At 36.0% G+C, this 17,379-nt stretch overlaps 4 protein-coding genes and 1 pseudogene across 6 annotated transcripts; 1 reads left to right on the top strand and 4 right to left on the bottom strand.

Annotated features, from left to right (window-relative positions):
• Positions 1-539: 539 nt before the first annotated feature.
• On the bottom strand, positions 540-3,422 carry LOC110419955 (DDRGK domain protein). Its single transcript, XM_021433091.2, has 9 exons — positions 3,342-3,422; positions 2,952-3,081; positions 2,754-2,868; positions 2,054-2,160; positions 1,856-1,957; positions 1,588-1,749; positions 1,210-1,266; positions 998-1,034; positions 540-863 (listed from the first exon to the last, which is right to left on the bottom strand). Exons 2-9 carry the CDS (start codon positions 3,069-3,071, stop codon positions 658-660), a joined length of 906 nt encoding a protein of 301 aa, XP_021288766.1. The 5' UTR covers positions 3,072-3,081; positions 3,342-3,422; the 3' UTR covers positions 540-657.
• Positions 3,423-3,601: 179 nt separating this feature from the next.
• LOC110419954 (L-type lectin-domain containing receptor kinase IX.1 pseudogene) lies at positions 3,602-6,139 on the bottom strand (annotated as a pseudogene). Its single transcript, XR_016351426.1, has 2 exons — positions 6,061-6,139; positions 3,602-5,793 (listed from the first exon to the last, which is right to left on the bottom strand). The product of XR_016351426.1 is annotated as an L-type lectin-domain containing receptor kinase IX.1 pseudogene (transcript).
• Positions 6,140-8,043: 1,904 nt separating this feature from the next.
• Positions 8,044-9,225, bottom strand: LOC110419854 (MYB-like transcription factor ETC1). Its single transcript, XM_021432978.2, has 3 exons — positions 9,091-9,225; positions 8,521-8,608; positions 8,044-8,366 (listed from the first exon to the last, which is right to left on the bottom strand). Exons 1-3 carry the CDS (start codon positions 9,140-9,142, stop codon positions 8,279-8,281), a joined length of 228 nt encoding a protein of 75 aa, XP_021288653.1. The 5' UTR covers positions 9,143-9,225; the 3' UTR covers positions 8,044-8,278.
• A 1,883-nt stretch (positions 9,226-11,108) lies between these two features.
• LOC110419215 (protein translation factor SUI1 homolog 2) lies at positions 11,109-13,077 on the bottom strand. Of its 2 annotated transcripts, none has more exons than XM_021432176.2 (5): positions 12,907-13,077; positions 11,961-12,146; positions 11,661-11,866; positions 11,516-11,569; positions 11,109-11,357 (listed from the first exon to the last, which is right to left on the bottom strand). In XM_021432176.2, the coding sequence occupies exons 2-5, from the start codon at positions 11,995-11,997 to the stop codon at positions 11,313-11,315; spliced, it is 342 nt and encodes a 113-aa protein (XP_021287851.1). In that variant the 5' UTR covers positions 11,998-12,146; positions 12,907-13,077; the 3' UTR covers positions 11,109-11,312. The 2 variants fall into 2 exon arrangements, with proteins under 2 accessions (XP_021287851.1, XP_021287850.1); XM_021432175.2 differs by having other exon boundaries at positions 11,961-12,042.
• Positions 13,078-14,433: 1,356 nt separating this feature from the next.
• Positions 14,434-14,898, top strand: LOC110419923 (2S sulfur-rich seed storage protein 2-like). The gene has a single exon (XM_021433057.1). The coding sequence runs from the start codon at positions 14,434-14,436 to the stop codon at positions 14,878-14,880; it is 447 nt and encodes a 148-aa protein (XP_021288732.1). The 3' UTR covers positions 14,881-14,898.
• The last annotated feature ends 2,481 nt before the right edge of the window (positions 14,899-17,379 follow it).

Here is a 17,379-nt window from a genome sequence, read left to right as displayed (position 1 = left end):
TTCTCTTTCACGATCACCCTCTTTACCCTGAGTCTCCTTGGACCTAGACGTTGCTTATCTTGAACCACGTAAATTAGACGAGGTCCAATCTGCTCGGATACCACTTCTCACGGAATCATTACCCTCTCCTTTATAAACGCTTTTATAGAAATATGCAATACACCAACTTATAAAGAACCCAAGACCTCTCATTCCTATCTGATGTGAAGTAGAGACACTTTCCTCATGACACTTCCCTTTTGTTTCTGGATAAGATTAATAAATTTACAAATTTAAATATAAAAAACTTATTATTCTAATTACGATTGAGTTAAGTTCGATTATTATTATCAAATTTAATCGTAAATACAAGATATTGTACAATTTACAGTAAATTACGAAAAAAACTTTTTACAATGATTACGATAAATTTGTGTATTTTCATAAAAATAAATGAATGTTTACGATTATAATTGTTTAAATCCCGATATTAAACCGGACCGAAAAAAATTTATAAATTATAAACAAGAAGACTATGTGACTTAAAACATGTATATGCATAAGCAAAACTCAATCTGGCCATTTTTTTTTTTTCATAATGCAATTGCTATATTTTTCCATGAGTAAACTTTGTCTTCTACAAGTATTAGTGATAAGGGGAAGGGGTATACAATTGAATCAAGCAACATTGATTTCCTCAGCTATGCTCATCTCCTCCAATAACTGAACTTTTGGCTCTAAATCGATGAACTGGTTGGACTTGCTGGCTAAATGTGAAATGCTAACCCTTCCCTGATGCTTGATATAGTCGGCTACAGCCTTCATCTCCTCCAGGGAGATGTATATATATTTCCCTCTGTCATCCATGACGCCAGAAAGTCGACCTGTGCACACGATAAATAAAGGATAGATGAATAAGTCATTAAGTTTTATATGACAAGCACTTAAATTGTTCATTGGGTGAAAGTAGTTCAAGAATAGAAGGTTATGAACGGAAGGAAACATGAAAATTACATACCCATACTTTCGAGGGAGGTGATCCTATTGATACATTCCTGCATTGATGATAAGTTGTAGTTAAAAGTTAGAAAGCAGAATCTAGGATAGGAACAGGATGGATGAAGAGAGGCTAGACAGTTCAATTTACGGGCTCCCTTTATTTGCTATAACTAAAGTCGACATATGAAAGGATTCAATTTAAAGGGGAAATTAACTATTAGGAGCATATACCTGGGTTCTCAGCTTGAATTCTGCAGCAAGATCTTCCAAAGGAATACATTTATGATTCTGCAAGATCATATACAAATACATAAATAAACAAAGAGCAACACAACAACACTCATTCCAAAGCCTCACGGGCACCTAATAAACTGTGTAGACTAATACTTATTCTGTCATTATATAGCACAAATACTTCCAAAACCTCTATTAAATTCTGATTAAAAAGCTTTTAGATCAAAAAAGTTTACATTTGTTATTCATTTGCTCGTCAAAGGAAAATGATCAAAGCAAGAGGAGACGTAGGAGGCTGAAAACAGCAAAAGAAAATACTTGTCTGCCTATCATGATTTAGAGTAAGAAATCAGTTAATACAGGGCTCAAAATTACCTTAATGTATTCCACAAAAGTGGAAAGCAAGTCCTGACTTCCATCTTGCACTTCATTCTCAGTGGTTCCTTCAGCATCAACAGAAAACTCCCCTTTCCACTTCTCAAACTCCAATGCAGCAGCTTCTTCCTCCTTGGCCTTTCGAGCTTGAGCTTCTTCTTCCTAGATAAACCATAGCAAATATCTTAAATTGGGAAATTATATATAAGTGGTTATGTGTGTGGATTCTGAGTACATCACGCCACAAAGCTGAAGGCAATCAACACACCAGCCTACGCTCCTCTGCTTCACGTTCCTCATCCTTCCTCCTCCGCATTTCAGCATATCGGTCCTGTTTGGTCAGCCTTGACTCCCGAGCAGCTTCTTCAGCCTTGATCAAAAGTCATACGACCTTAGTGAACATTGGCAACAGGTCCAAGCATAACAGAATATAAAAAAAGTAAAGACTGAGATAATGATGATGTACCCTTCTTTGTGCATCCCTTTCTTGCCGCTTCTTTTCTTTTTTCTTTGATGCTTTAGCCTCATAATACCCATCTGCCTCATCTTCTCCATCACTTCCATCAGCAGTTTCTGCAATGACATTTGGATAAATAAATACTTCAGTCAGTGCCAGTCATCCCAAGCAGAGAAAACACCATTTTAAGGAAAGAAAACTAGGCTGTCATACAAGCGTAATTCAAATTTAATGCTATAAGAGAGAAAAGAAGGGGTGGGGGATTATTAAGAAAGCATCTCAGATTACAGCTGAAGCTCACACATCCTTGCACAAAACCAAATCTTTCCTCTCTCTCATTCCTCGTAAAAAAAACATTTAAGACATCAAAGATAAGCCATTCCTTAGTATGGTATTAATCTACAAATAACATAAACTCCCTATATTCACTAACAATCTTAACCACCTTAAACCTGAAGCATCACTCCACAAAACTAACCACTGTTTCACCTCACATCTCTTTCCTAAATTGAAAGTAATTCCACTAATTGACAGAAATAATAACATCCAGAAAAGATAATCTGCTGAATGGTCATATATGTTCCTCCACACATTTCATACACAGATTTCATAACTATAGCAAGAAAGTCCCATATGTCATCAAATCAGTAAAATTTGTTCAACTCCTCAACAAACCAATCAAATTTCACATTCTTTCCAATCAACAAACCTTCAGCAGTTGCAGCGGATGATGACGTGCTAGCTCCTCCGGCAGCCGGTCTCCTCCGCATCCTACTCCGACCACCAGTGACTCCACCACGTACTACATTTTCCGTCCTGGGAGCCTGCAATCCACACAAACCAATTAATAATCGCATAAAATTAAAAAAACCAACAAAAATTAGAACTTTCAATACTCCAAATATACCTGGCGTTCTTCAACGTGTTCATCGGTTGATCGATTATCCTGACGGCGTTTCCAAAGATAAAATGGAACTAATGCGAGGACAAGAAGCATTGAAAGTACTAGAGCAAATATTTCCTCCATTTCTATATAACTGCCAATAGAAAAGAATTACTCAAACAAAATGGATATGGATTGAATGGTAAAAATATACTCAAACCCTAACATGGAAAAGATATACTTCAAGTCCTAAAATTGATGACAAATTATGCTAAATTTTGAATCTTTTTCAATTAATCGAAAAGAAAAATGAAAACCCAGATTGATGAGCGGCAACTCTAGGTTTGGCTGCCGAGAAAATTAAAGAAAGATATAGAAAAAGCAAGAAAGGAGAGCAGATTTTCAAGAAGATACCTCAGGCAAGAACCAAAGGAGGGAGACTTTCTGTGGATAGATGTCCAATTTTAACAGTTGCTATAAAGAACCAGCAACGACGTCGTTTACTAGTTGACCAACTAACTTAGAATTTTCTCTCTTTTTATTTTTAATTTTTTATGTCTAAGAACATTTTATGAATAAATTCAATTTTGGGTATTTAAATTCTGTTGCAAAACCAAAAAACATTCCTTGATAGGAAATTAAGAATTGTTTATAGTTTTTTTTTGGGGGGTTTTCGTATGGATAATTGTTTGCTTTTCTTATTTATAGAGGAAAGAAATTAATCCTGGTACATAAATAACCAAAGCTACCAAGTGTTTAGCAGCAGAACAGAAATTTCTTGCTCACATGGTAATTTACAACAAAGCTTAAACAATTAATCGATGCTTCCTGATTCAGATTCCAAGCTTTGGCACAACAACTTTTATTCTAAAGCTTGTTCAGATTCATATATCAAAGCTTCATGGCTTCAGCAGCAGCTTGAAGGGTACCAAACTTCCATGTCCAGGAATATGGCATTGGGACCTGATTAGCTTCACACCAAATTCTTTTTCAGCTGCTTGTAAGAACGGCAAAATTTCATGTCCAACAAGCTTACAAAACTTATAGTATCATATGATTTTAGCGACCTGCTTCAGAAAAAGAATTACTTATTAATGGTTCAGCAAAGCTTTCAGCTGTGAGCGAGGGGACTTGATACTGGGAACAGGCATCTGCAATGGGAGATCAGGATTTCTGCTTCAAAATTAGGACTTGAATGCCTCCTTATCGAGGGCCTCAACGTGTAATCTGGATGTGCACACCAGAGTCCACCATTACCTTGCACTTTGCTTGTTGTTCATCGAACTCCATCGCATCTTTCATCAACAGCTGATAGAGGCTCCCCACGTCTGTAAAGATCCCAAACCCACTCTACCAATCCCATTTGGTCGTTTCTAGGATCTCTTGCCTTCTACCAGTCACAAGTTCTAAAGTCACAACCCCAAAGCTGTAAACGTCTGACTTGCTGCTTGCTTTACCTGAGATTACATATTCTGGAGCCATGTAGCCCAAAGTTCCAGCCAAACAGGTTGTTCGAGGATCTAGCTCGTGGTCCATCAGCCGAGCTAAATCCAAAGTCACCAAGCTTGACATTGAAGCCAGAATCCAGCAATACATTCCCAGGTTTGATGTCCCGGTGCACCACACACTGCTCCCAATCGTTGTGAAGATAAAACATTGCTGTTGCTAAACCAAGACAAATCTTATACCTTACAGCCCAGGTTAGAGTACAATTGTGGCTAAATAAGTGAGAATCGAGACTACCATTGGGCATGAACTCGTACACAAGCAGGAACTGACCTTTTTCATGACACCAGCCAATGAGTTGCACCAGATTCCTGTGTCTTAACCGGCTAACAATCGTCACCTCAGCTAAATACTCCTTTTCTCCCTGTTTAGAACCCTTAAAATTTCTTCACGCTACATCTGTCCTAACTCTGGAGGTGTCCTTGTAAACAGCTCCAAATCGCCCTGGCCCAACTTCCTATCATCTGAAAAATTGTTGGTGGCTGAGATAAGATCTTTGTAAGAAATCTTCTTGGTCCTGCTCCTCTTCAAGGTCATGAATAATCCAAATTAAGCTATTCCTCTGGATTCTCCTGCTTGTTTCAATTTCCTTCCCCAAATTGTAAAAAATGCCACAAACACCCAACTACTAGAGCACCAAAACATAGCAGTGCAATATCATTATGATCTTTAGTCTTTGATCCTTTGTCTGCTGGAACCCAAGCTGGAACTGAACTGCCATGATTTAAGTATATGTTTCTCGTTATAAAGACCTGTTGCAGCGCCAATCCCAACCTTGACCCACTCCATGGGTAAAACCTCCCTCAGATCAACATGGAAAGAAAGACTAGAATTTTCTTGAGGATTAGAGGTGGCCTTGTAACTCCAAGACACAGTCAAGTTCTTTGTGGAAGCATTATAAGAAATCCATGCATCAGCAGTATCTCCGCTGTGAAAGCTAGCATTCCAAGGTGTGAACACAGAAGAATTGAGCGAGTTGATATTGATGCCCACATGCTCATAAGGAGGATCCCATCTGTCTGAGTCCGCAAAAGAGTCAAACTCAACTACAACAATTTGATGCTTCTGCTGTGATAACTCAGAGATTAAGGCGTTAGGAAATAGGCCTAAACCACCCCCACCTGAATTCACAGGAGATTGAAATCCAAGAGGAACAATGAAAAAGACTATCCCATCACCATAATCTGGGTGGTTAGGACCTAAGGTATCGATAGTGAAGGAAAAATGGGTGGTAAAGTCAGTAAGCTGCTTGGTAACCAAGTCCTGGAGCCGGACAGGCTCTGTACAAATAACTTGGCCAAGACGATAATGCCAATCCTTGTTCAAGTCCATGGCTCCAGCAGAAGGCCTTGCATCTCCCCTGTATTCAATGTCTGTCATGTTAGAAACAAAGTGAGTTATGTTGAAGGAAACCGACTCAATCAAAGGGAGGAAGAAAAGAAATGTTGTAAAAATGGTAAGCCGCTTTATGAACGAGTCCATTGAGACTACAATGTGACAGAGAAAAGGAAGGAGGTAGGTTATAACTACTTCCTAGGATTTGATATGAAAAAGTTAGAAGTTGATGATTACACATTTGACAGGAAAAGGTACAATTATTAATTAAGAGAAAGTTACGAATCTGTACCATGAAACCAGGCAGGCTGATTCACGTGTCCAAGAAACTTCAGAATAATATTTTAAGGTTTCGTCAAATAAACTTTGTCAGCAAACTTCACCGGCACAGAATGTTCACATTGACCTGTTGATAGCAAATCATTTCATCTAAGACATTAAGCCAAATCAATAGATTATTTCCCGTAATCCATGTTTAAGTGTCACATAAACTCTTCGTAAAGTACTTCCAACTCGAATCAGATAAATAAAAAATTTTAAAAAATTTATAAACACAAACGTTGCATACCCGGTAAATTAACTTTTTGATAAGAAAATCATGAGGATTTTGATAAACTAATATTAGAGCAATCCAACCTAGACTCCACTCATACCAAGCACTTGCCGATTGACTTAATTCTTTTTCTATTAAAGATTCGACGTAGTTTCTTAGTGTGGAACATGCTGCTTTTGTTTATATCCTCCTTGGGTTGCTCTCCTAGATATTTCCAGGCGCAGGGCCCCGTCAAATCATGTGTATTTCGCAGAGATACATGTACATTCCATGGTACTCTCCTTTCATGACAAAGCCAAGAAATTTGGTCCTAAGGATAAAGAGGAAAAAACCAAGAGATTAAAAAAAAATAATAATGAAGAGAAAGAACCTGCTGCCCTATTGGACAAATGTGGAAGAAATTCCCCTTGCTTTCACATTGTTCAACACATCTTATAAAAAAATTTCATATTCAAAATATTTTAGGTTTAATATTCATCTTAAAATTTAACATGACAGCAAAGCAAACGTTACTTTTATTTGTTGATTTTTTTATAAACTTTTTTATTTATAATCAATTATTTTTAAATTAGATATTCGTCTTAAAAGTTTAACAAGTTTTCATAGTCGGGAATCATGAGAAATTTTAGAACGAAAATGAAGGTAAGAAAGTTAAGCAAGTATTTCATCTTGACAAATTAAAACTACAATAATAATTCAAATACACTTCAAGGAGACCTTTTTATTCCTAAAAATATGTTCATGTGAATCTCTTGTTCATAATAATGTTCATGTGAATATCTCAACACTTACTCCTAAATCAAGATTTAATGTTACATTTCCGCATTTTTTTATCCAATTTGAATTACTATTTATCTTGCAATATGAATAATGCATTTTCTTTTAAATTATATATATATATATATGTTAACATGAAATATTATTATACTCCATCCATTTTATTTTTTGTTCCGATTTTCTTTTCGAGATGTATCAAAATGAAGTTCGCATTACTATTTCCGTATGACAAATTTACATCTAGAATATAATTTTTTTAAAAAATTTTAATATAATATATATCAAATTCAAAACTTTTTATATTAATTCTTGTTATAGTTGAAGAGAAACAATTATTTAGGGACGTAAAAAATGGGAAAACATTAAGTATATATACTAGCGATATATCTATTTATCAGTCCAATAAGTAAAAGTTAGGATTAAATGTCCAAACCCGGCCCATTGGCTTTCTGAAATGATAATGGGCTGGTAGCCCATGATTCTAATTAGGAAAATGGATTTGGAAGTGATTGTGCTTTCATGGGCAACCCAAAATGTATAAAATGTTTGGATACGTGACTAGAATGAAATTGGAATATTTAATGGGTGAAATTGCAATTCTAAATATTTATAAACCAACCCATATCAGTATCAATAATTACAATCAACCCATTGATCTGTACTGGTGGTTTCTTATTTATCAAATTAATTAAAAAGAGAGTTTATATTCTATACAATGTCAGCTAATATTTTTTATGCACTATTACTTAACTATATAGTGAAATTTCGTAAATTTAAAAAATAATATATCAAATATAAACCTTTTGAGAAAAAAAAAAACAATTTCGATATTTAAGTCATGAATGTTCTTCGAGGGTGAAAGTTTTCTTAATAGAAGAAAGATTAACAAGTTTTTACTAAGAAAATGACCATCCTTCAATTAGGAAAATAGGAATTTGTTCTGATTCCATTCAAACAAAAACATGGTTCCAACATATTTACATCCTAATTTTAGGTCATGTCAAGAGGCAAGTAAATTTCCAAACTCTCAAACCTAAAGACCCAAAGCCACTAGTTCAAGATTCAGAACCAAAACAATATACCCCTTATATTTCACCAATTACATAATAATTAGTTAAGTCATCAAATTCCTTTTAGACCCCAAAACAAAAACTTCCCAACACATTCCACAATAATGCTTTCACTGGCTTGTAGAGTATCTTGTGTTCCAGTACTTCTCAATCTCCTCAGCTGTTCTTCCAGGGATTCTCCCAGCAATCAGTGTCCATCTGGTACAACATGTTGCACCTTCTTTTTTAACATAAAAATATTTTGAAAAAGACAAATATATGTATGTGTATGTATGTATGAACACGCGCTTGTACGTATGTGTACATGCGCGCTTGTTCGAAAAAGTTTGAAAAAGAACAGAAGATGTACTACCTTTCTCCAACCAAGTTAAACATCCTGATTATCAGTGTTTCCTCATCTTCTGAGAACTGAAGTTCAGAATCTTGTTTATTGTGATCCTCTGGAAATGAAATAACTCAGGTTAGAAAGCACAAAGGACATTCTGGTTTCAAGCTTCTTTCAAATATAAGAAAAGGTATAGGAAGCGAAATACTCTACTCAAAACTATAAAACGAAACTTGGGTGTTTTTCTTTTCTGCTTCTTTTCAACACCTAAATGATGAGTCAAACATTCAAACTCTAGTCAGCCATATGAAAAGCTGAACGTTTTGATGGTTTTTTTCCTTTGAAAAGGGACATAGTTGAGAGAAACTTGAAAGCTAAAATTTGGAAGAAAAGTATGGTGACATCAGGATTACAATATTGTAGAACTTTCTGCTGCAGAATATAAAAGAGAAAAAAGCCTAAATTTGTCTTGTCATAGCCAAACCCGAAAACAAAAAAGATGTAAAACAATGATGAATAAGAAGAAAAATAAACAGGAAATGGGATCTTAACAGTAATGGACATTTGGGATTTGAAGAACAGGGCTAAGGATTTTACCTATAGAGTCCATAGATGCATCTTCACTAGAAGAGTGTTCTGATTCAGCCATTTTCTTCTTCTTCTTTTTTTTTCACTCAAAGAATGAAACCTCAAAGCACTTAACCCTTTGTCAGAGAGTCACAAGAGAATTATGAGTTGGAGAGATGTTGGGGAACTGGAGGCATTTAAATACTATTTCATGCATGACTGAGAAAGAGAAACATTCTCCTACAGGAAGTTTACTAGGAGGGAGAATGGAAGGTGGGAAAGGAATATTTTGTAGAATGGTAGTTGGCAAAGAGAATAAGGGGTTTGGTATGTTAGGTGAATATAGATTACTGATAAAGTTTTTGACATGAATTTAGAAAAGGGTTGTACTGTACCAAAGGTAGCATCTGATCAGTTGTACCTGTATGATTAATAAATATTCCACAATTGAATCATGTTTCAGATTTTTAGCAGGTTTTGTCATCTAGTTCATCTGCTATCTTCTGCATCTGATGTAATAATTTTCCTGGTTTTACCAATATGACACATGGGAGTTGAAAGTGGTAGTAATAGGACTTGTAATTCACAAACCCCACACTCTACAAACAAAAGTATGGAGATGAATGGTTGTATCAGAGGAAACTCTTGTCCTGGCAACTTGAAACTTCATCTGACTCTCGTTTTCATGCACCCAAAGGAAAGAAAATCCATCTTGTTTTGATTTGAGTTTCAGTTTGATTCAGCTAATCACCATGAATACTAGAATGGAACTGCTCCGTATCCAATATTCAAATGGTTCGAAGTTTGAAGTTCCTGCTTTCTCAACCTTCCCCAAGAAAACATTCTTCCACTAGCTTCATTAAATTATTTGAAGTTGCAATGCACTTTGTTTTAAAGTCCTACCCAGCCTGCAATTAGTACCCGCAAAACATGCAAGGGCTGTCCCTTTGCTATTACTCCAACTCAACATCCTTCTTAAAATTCCAAAGAAACCAAAGAGCAGGAGGTTTCTTTATGGATTGGCTAGTCGGACTACCAAAAATGTAGAATAATAATAACTTTATACCTCAGGACCCACCTATGCACCATGCGTACAAAGCAGATGATAGGAATAAGAGAAAGGAAAAGAGATTAGTCTCACATCAGCGTCATTGTCACGCTCATGAAACAGAGCCATATGCCATTTGTTCTGATTGAAACTTGCTTAACAGAGCCATATGCCATTTGTTCTGATTGAAACTTGCTTACTTATTTTGTCACAAGCCAACAAAATTAGCCGGGGATAAGTTAGCATCAAGAATTTGATCAGTGGCCATATAGAGCTAAGATTAGCATAGCTGGGCATTCTTCAGCCATATATTATTATTAAGTTAATTGTAAAAGGTCTTGGTATTCTTTTCTTTTCCTGAAGTTTTATTTTTGTTCTCTTTTGGCCCAAAAGGATGGATTCTTTTCCTCCTGCACTCCTGTTCAATCATTTCTTCCACAGTTTCTTTGCATGCGGCTTAAACATGATGATGGAAACAGAAGAAAGTTTATTCCCCCTTTTTTAGCATAAATTAAACAAAAGAAGTCTTCCTCTTCTCAAAATTTAGAAGACCAACTCTGTTTCTCTTTCTCTTTAAGCATAATCCACTCCTCACTCTGTTCCTACCATTAACCCTTTGAATGTTAATCTCATTTTAGTTTGCTATCATTTCAACTGTTCCTCCCGTGGGATTTGGTGAATCACATGAACACAGTGATGAACATCAGCTGTATATTTACAGCCACAAACTCGGAAGAGAACTGAACTCTGAGCGAAATCCATAGACAACTTAAAACTGCACCAAAACTAAACCGGTAACCAGGCATCGAGAAGCATCTTTTCAAATTTAACAACACAACCAAGTGCCAACTTAAGAATTGTACACAAGTTTATAGAAGCCATCCCTTATCACATATTGCAATACTAATTCAATTATAGGACTTTGAAAAGCCAAATAGACATTAAAAGGGAATACCATGGCATGTTGTTTTAACTTCAAATTTGTAGCAACAACCCAGTGTGATAGAAAAATAGTAACGGTTTCCATTGTCATTCAACATCACATAAGCCAATAGTTGAAACCACAAGAAACACAGGACGTATATAACAGTGTCAAACCAACATAGAGGTAATATAACAGTACAGATATAACTAATAGTTCATCAGGTAGGATTTTCAGCTTGGAACTGGAGGCTAGACTCCCAGAAATTTTTGCAGCTGCAACTTAAAAACCATGAATTTTGATGTTATCCTTCTTCACAATGCCAACCTGTTATCAAAATGAAAGCAAATGTTATTAAGAACTTGAAACAACATGCCTAAACTAAACATTCAATTACTCAGACATGCATGACTAAGTAAGTAAACACTGACCCTTCCAGTCAGTCTTAAGAATATGCAAACATTCCAAAGGGTAGTGACAATTACCTGAACAAGGAAGGTGGAGACATTCTTCCTCTGATCACCTTGAAGTTGAATAACCTACACATAAACCACATACATAATGAACTTAACAATGGAATACAACCACAGAGGCAGGGAAGGTCACTTTCTTAGGAGGATAGACACACACCTGCCCTAGCTCAGGGTCCTGGACAACAGTGCCATTGCAACAGAATTCCTTCTTAAGGTCCTTGAGAATTTTGTTATAGCTGAATTCTTTCTTCAACCCCTGGACAGTAGTCAGGCTTTTCCTACCATTCCGCTGCTGAATACGAATATGCACATACTCCTTGGCACCAGCACCAGAGTCTTCAGCATTTGCATCAGCAAACGGATCTAGTGACACAGCACACTCTACAAGTTAGATTTTCCATGATCAAGATAAAATGATTCGTTGTAGTAGAGATCAATATGAGGGAGAAATGCTTACCAAAGGCAGTAGGAATCTGGACGTCAAGATCAGACATGAAACTTAGCTGATAGAAAGAGCCGAACAACTAGAACACTCAGGCCTACATTGCAAGGCGAACCTTCATCAGTGATTTCATTGCACTAGATCAAAGTAAGTTTCTTCTTTCTACACATCTCTCAAACAAACATTTCACTACCTTATTTTCTGCTAACAAGAAAAAGAAATCAAAGGACAGAGAAGTGTTCATGAAAATAAAAATTTAGTATTCTTGGTTAATCCAAAGCTAAATAAGGACAAAGCACCATAAGACTCATAATTGTTCCAAGAAAAAGCCATAAACTCATTTCGGCACATTTGACTCACTCAATACAATAAGTCCACAAAATCAAACATTTGAAACACGAATCAAGTGGACCAGTTTTACAAACAGAAACACAAAACGCTTTTACAACTTTATGATATCAAAGACTGAGTAAAACTATAAAAGGTACAACTTTTGCATACGGGGAAACTGATTTTCCAACACCCCAAATTGGAATAAGCATTATGCTGATGTAGTCTAAAGCGGGTACCTTTAATTTTACCCGAAAAAATTTCAAGGACACACCAATGCTAAATTATATCAAAGTAGTAATTTTTTCATGGTGGGGGATTTCAAATAAAGATTATAAATTTCAATTAAGGGGGCAAAAAGAACCAAAGAAGTGTTAAACTTTGTCTATTTCACCAAAGAAAGCATATATCTTGCTGAATTAATAGTAATAATAGTTGCAACAGAGCCAAAAACGGAATATTTCTTTTTTGTAATCTTTCTTAAAACAAAATTTCCAATTTCGGACCAACACCAAGGTGAGAACCTTTCACACAGTGAAAACCCTAAAATCAGTCAAAACAACAAGTACCTATACAATTGATTACAATTTTTTTTAACAACATAGAAATTAAAGAACCAATTAAAACGTACCTGATCTGAAAATTAGCGTTTTGGATAATCAAGAATCGAATTATCAAAGTTAAAAAAGAAAAACCCTAAAATTGATGGTCGAAGCCTCAGCTCTCTGTCTCCGTTCGCTGAGTTTTCGAGGGTTTGTTTGGGGAGAGAGAAAACATACAAAAGAAGGATCTGGAAATTCCTTTCCTTTTGAAGTCCTGAATTTATTTTATAATATTTATTTTAATTTAAAGTCGGTGACAGAAAGCGAGTGAGCTGCTCGGCGTGTACTGGATTCTTTTAGTTGGTGATCATTAGGAATGACACGTGGACGATGACTAAGGCGAGTATGAACCTTTTTGTAGACGAGGAGAATGCGTAAGTTCAACGTCGGTAGAGAAATGGGTTCGAATGACAGGCATAATACGACACGGTTTTTTGTTTTTCTCTTAAAAAAATAAAAATACTTAAGTAATTATAAAAAATTAATTCAGTTAATTATGATTAACATATCCTTTAGGGAACTTAAAATCCAACCCATTTGAATTAATAAAAGATACCCCTAACGCTATTTGGTCGAAAATGTAGATCGAATGAATATTTTAATCAAAAAGGTCAAATATTTTCATATTTTTAAATTTTAATTAAAATTTTAGATAAATTCATTATTTTTGGTAATGAATATTTTATTTTAAAAATATATATATCATTATTTAAAATAATAAAAAATTAAAATATTTTTTTATTAATTTACAAAGTCACTGTTATAAATTTTTTTTGGAAAAAACAAGCATCCATTTGGCACTCTCTAGGTCTCCAAGAAAAAGGAGGATTAGCACCAACCGTGCTCTTTTTTTAATTAATAAAAAAATTAATAATAATTATATAATAATTTTTAAAATTAATAAAAATAAAATTATAATTTTAATATTATCACATTATTAAATTAATAAAAATATTAACAATTAACTAACAAGATTTTTTAAGATAAAATAACTATTTTAAAAACTAATAAACTTATTTCGAATTTTGATTAAAATTTAAAAAATTATAAGTATTTATCATAATCAATAATACTTTAACGCATTATTTCTTCAAAAATTTAAATGAAATAAATACCTTAATCAATAATATTATTCTGTCAAAAACTCATACATATAATAAAATTTTTTATGTTGAAAAAAAATTCTTAATTTATTATATAATTCAAAATAATATATTTGTATTAAAAAATATTTGTTAGATCCACAAGGACACTCTTGAGTACACCAAACAAGACCTAAAAGAATAAACAACAGATGGTTAGTGGTAATCCTAAATGATGGATTTAACCAAACAAAAACAAATTGCAGATCCCAATGATAATAATAATAAGGCAGTTTTAGAAGCAAACAGAGCTTGTTTGTTATCACCATTTGCATGCAATAACCAACGTGTTACCATCCCTCGTTACACGTACTCGCCATGCAAAGGCCTGGCTCTCCTATAAATACCCTTCACTCCCCCAACCCCCATAAGCAAGAACCAAAGCCTTGTCATCTAACTAGCTATATATCCACCATGGCGAAGCTCGGTCTCCTCCTAGCCACCCTTGCTCTTGTTCTCTTCCTCGCCAATGCTTCCGTTTACCACACCACCATCACGGTTGACAGCGAGGAAAACCCTCGGGGACGCGAAGAGAGCAGGTGTCAGCAGCAGATAAAGAAGCAGAACTACCTCAGGCACTGCCAGGAATACATGGAGGAGCAGTCCAGAGGCAGTGGCAGGGGCCGTGAGGACTACAACCGCCCCGGGAGCAAGCACCTAGACTCCTGTTGCCAGCAACTGGAGAAGCTCGATGCTACGTGCCGTTGCCCTGGTCTAAAACGGGCAGTGCAGCAACAGACGGAAGAGGGAGAGTTTGGGAGAGAAGAGTTGCAAGAGCTGTATCGGACGGTTGACAAGATCATGAACAAATGTGACGTAGAGCCTAGGAGGTGTGGCTTCCAACCTCGCAACTGGTTCTAGAGAGAAAGAAAGATCAGAACTGCCTGATCTAATGTAAAACAGTGACTGTAATGTTTCACCCATCAACTCTGGTGTTCTAGCTGGAGGTTTTTGGGGTGACTACAAGTACTGCTAATCTATAAATAAAAGCACATTATCGTGTGCGGTTGCTTTTTGCTTCAGGTTAAGATGAAATGAGCATAGTTCATATCAGAGTCAGACTTCAGACCACCAGGAATTCAAGGCACAATGAACTTGCCTAGTTAATCTTATTGAATTTCCTAAAGGCCCATATCAGAAATTTTGGTTAATGCCATATCTCTGAATGCAGGAAAATATTGGAATGATAAATTAAAGGTCAATGTAAGACAAAATTATCAAAAGATTCTTGTTTTACATCAGTTCCTGTAGCTAAAGGGGTGCTGAATTCTGTTTCTCCTCTGGTATTTGGATTTATGAACTGTTGATAATATTGTATATGCAAACACTACAAAGAAAAAGCAATTGCATTGAACAAACAAGATGAATTAATGATGCCATCTGCATTGCACTCTTAAGAGGGAAAAGAATTTATCCATCAGGAAGCTGGCAAAGCCAGTACCTGGAAGAACACCTGCCATCCTAGCCCTTTCAATTTTCCACGTGTAGTTTTACATGTGCAAACCCACAATTTCCCTTTAAAAACCCCACCACCACCATTGGAAAAGATGGAAATTAAGTTAAATTTTTAACAGTTCGATTAACACCAGCGCCATAATTACAATAATGGAAAGTCTGGTCGCACGGCCATTACTTTTCTTTTAGTTCCTTTTGCATTCTCAACTGCCTAAAAAGCTACCATCAGAACTGTCACTGTTGAAGTAAAATTATATTAACAGACAGCTGCCATAGGAAAATCACAGCACCTGCGGAGAAATCCAAAGACTTTGAGCAGTACTTGCCAAGGTCTTGCCTGTCAGTTGAAGTGCTTACCCCCTGAACACACAATGCAGCTATATATGCAGGTGTCAATAGTTGGCAGAAGCAGGAGGGAAGGTTGCAGCCTCGCAGGGGTGACTCAGACATAAAAAATACATGTATATATGATTTTTTTTCTTTTTAAGTACCATGGTGAGTATTATGAATCAGATATAGGATTATCCTTATGCTAATCCTGACCCTTTTACCACTTGAGCTTTATCTGTGTTACATGCTAAATTCTCACAGGGAAGTATCCTAAAACAACTCATCCAGATGCACAGACGTATGAAAGAGGAGAATAGAGCATGGACAATACAAAATTTTCACCTGAACCTCTACCTAATATGAACAGTTGAGCTAAAATGACACACAAAGAAAATCCCGAGATATGAATAGGTGATGTGAAGCAGAGGTGAAACCAATTTATCCCCCAAAAGATACAAATTAACATGGTCAAGACTCAAGATAGAGAGTGAAAGAAATCCCCGTAAGGCAGTTTCTTAGCCAAGCAAAAGCTACTTCTTGACACCATTTGCACGCAAAAAAAAAAAAAAAAAAAACCTTACCTTCCCACAATAAACGTAGTCGACGTGCAAGGCCCTAAGTCTCCTATAAAAAACACCACTCCTCACCCCATTTTTCACCATCGAAGTCATAACCAACCCTTCTCGTCTCACCATCGAAGCCGGACAAGCAATGCGAATGCCCTGGTCTAAAGCAGGCAATGCAGCAACAGATGGAACAAGGACAAATGGGGGGAGAAGAGATGCAAGAGATGTATCAGATGGCTGAGAAAACAATGTCCAAATTTGACATTGAGCCTAGGAGGTGTGACATGCCATTGCGCAGTTGGCTCTAGAGAGAAACATAATCATATCCCAAAATTCAGAACAAATAAAAATGTAGTATCTCACCATTACTCTGGCGTTTTAACTGGAGGTTTTGGGGTGACTACAACTCTTTTCATAATAAAGTACATCATCGTGTGCGTTTTGCTAAGATTATGAGTAGCCAGCTTAAATTAAAGCTTTTACTAATATGTTTCAATTTCCTTGCAACCAGGAAGGAGCAATATTGGTTAACTGATTTGGTTGGCTTGTAACTGTTCAAACGAATTTGTAGCTTGAATTGCTTAGACAAAATTAGAACAAGGAGAATATTTGTACATGTCCTTCACATACAAAGATATATATGTGTGTGCGGGAGTAGTTAACTGATACTTTGAAGGCTCTGATGATTCACACGTGTCGTTGAATTTTCATATAGCTTTAGGCCTCAATTAAAACTACCTTTGTTTCGGAGCATGCCATCCAGACAAAACCTGTAATTAAGGGCAATGCAGGATCCCAAGTCACAAGGCAGATAGTGAGGCAGCAGAATGGGAAGTTGCCTTCCAAGTGTGGGGTAAGACACTGACGACAAAAGGCATGTTGGTTCTCGTGGAAAGTGATAAACAATGGGTAGTTTAGTTGCATTGCTCTAGTCATTTGTTTAACTTTATCAGAATGTATCTGTACCTCAGTTTCAAGTAATAAGACTTTGTTTTTTAAGGTGCAAGAA

This window comes from Theobroma umbraticum, unplaced genomic scaffold (assembly GCF_002168275.2).
Source record: "Theobroma umbraticum cultivar Fairchild unplaced genomic scaffold, ASM216827v3 scaffold_67.0, whole genome shotgun sequence".
NCBI lineage: Eukaryota > Viridiplantae > Streptophyta > Magnoliopsida > Malvales > Malvaceae > Theobroma > Theobroma umbraticum.
Note: the sequence above shows the minus strand (reverse complement) of the source record. Positions and strands in the feature narration are given on the sequence as shown.

Coding starts and splice junctions, on each gene's coding strand:
- LOC110419955 (XM_021433091.2), bottom strand. CDS start 3,071: ATGGAGGAAATATTTGCTCTAGTACTTTCAATGCTTCTTGTCCTCGCA. Junction 2,161..2,753: donor ATCCGCTGCAACTGCTGAAG/GTTTGTTGATTG, acceptor ATGTCATTGCAG/AAACTGCTGATGGAAGTGAT. Junction 1,958..2,053: donor AAAGGGATGCACAAAGAAGG/GTACATCATCAT, acceptor CTTTTGATCAAG/GCTGAAGAAGCTGCTCGGGA.
- LOC110419854 (XM_021432978.2), bottom strand. CDS start 9,142: ATGGCTGAATCAGAACACTCTTCTAGTGAAGATGCATCTATGGACTCT. Junction 8,609..9,090: donor TGCATCTATGGACTCTATAG/GTAAAATCCTTA, acceptor TTTCATTTCCAG/AGGATCACAATAAACAAGAT. Junction 8,367..8,520: donor TTTAACTTGGTTGGAGAAAG/GTAGTACATCTT, acceptor ATGTTGTACCAG/ATGGACACTGATTGCTGGGA.
- LOC110419215 (XM_021432176.2), bottom strand. CDS start 11,997: ATGTCTGATCTTGACGTCCAGATTCCTACTGCCTTTG. Junction 11,867..11,960: donor CCAGATTCCTACTGCCTTTG/GTAAGCATTTCT, acceptor CTGTGTCACTAG/ATCCGTTTGCTGATGCAAAT. Junction 11,570..11,660: donor AGGACCCTGAGCTAGGGCAG/GTGTGTGTCTAT, acceptor GTTTATGTGTAG/GTTATTCAACTTCAAGGTGA.
- LOC110419923 (XM_021433057.1), top strand. CDS start 14,434: ATGGCGAAGCTCGGTCTCCTCCTAGCCACCCTTGCTCTTGTTCTCTTC.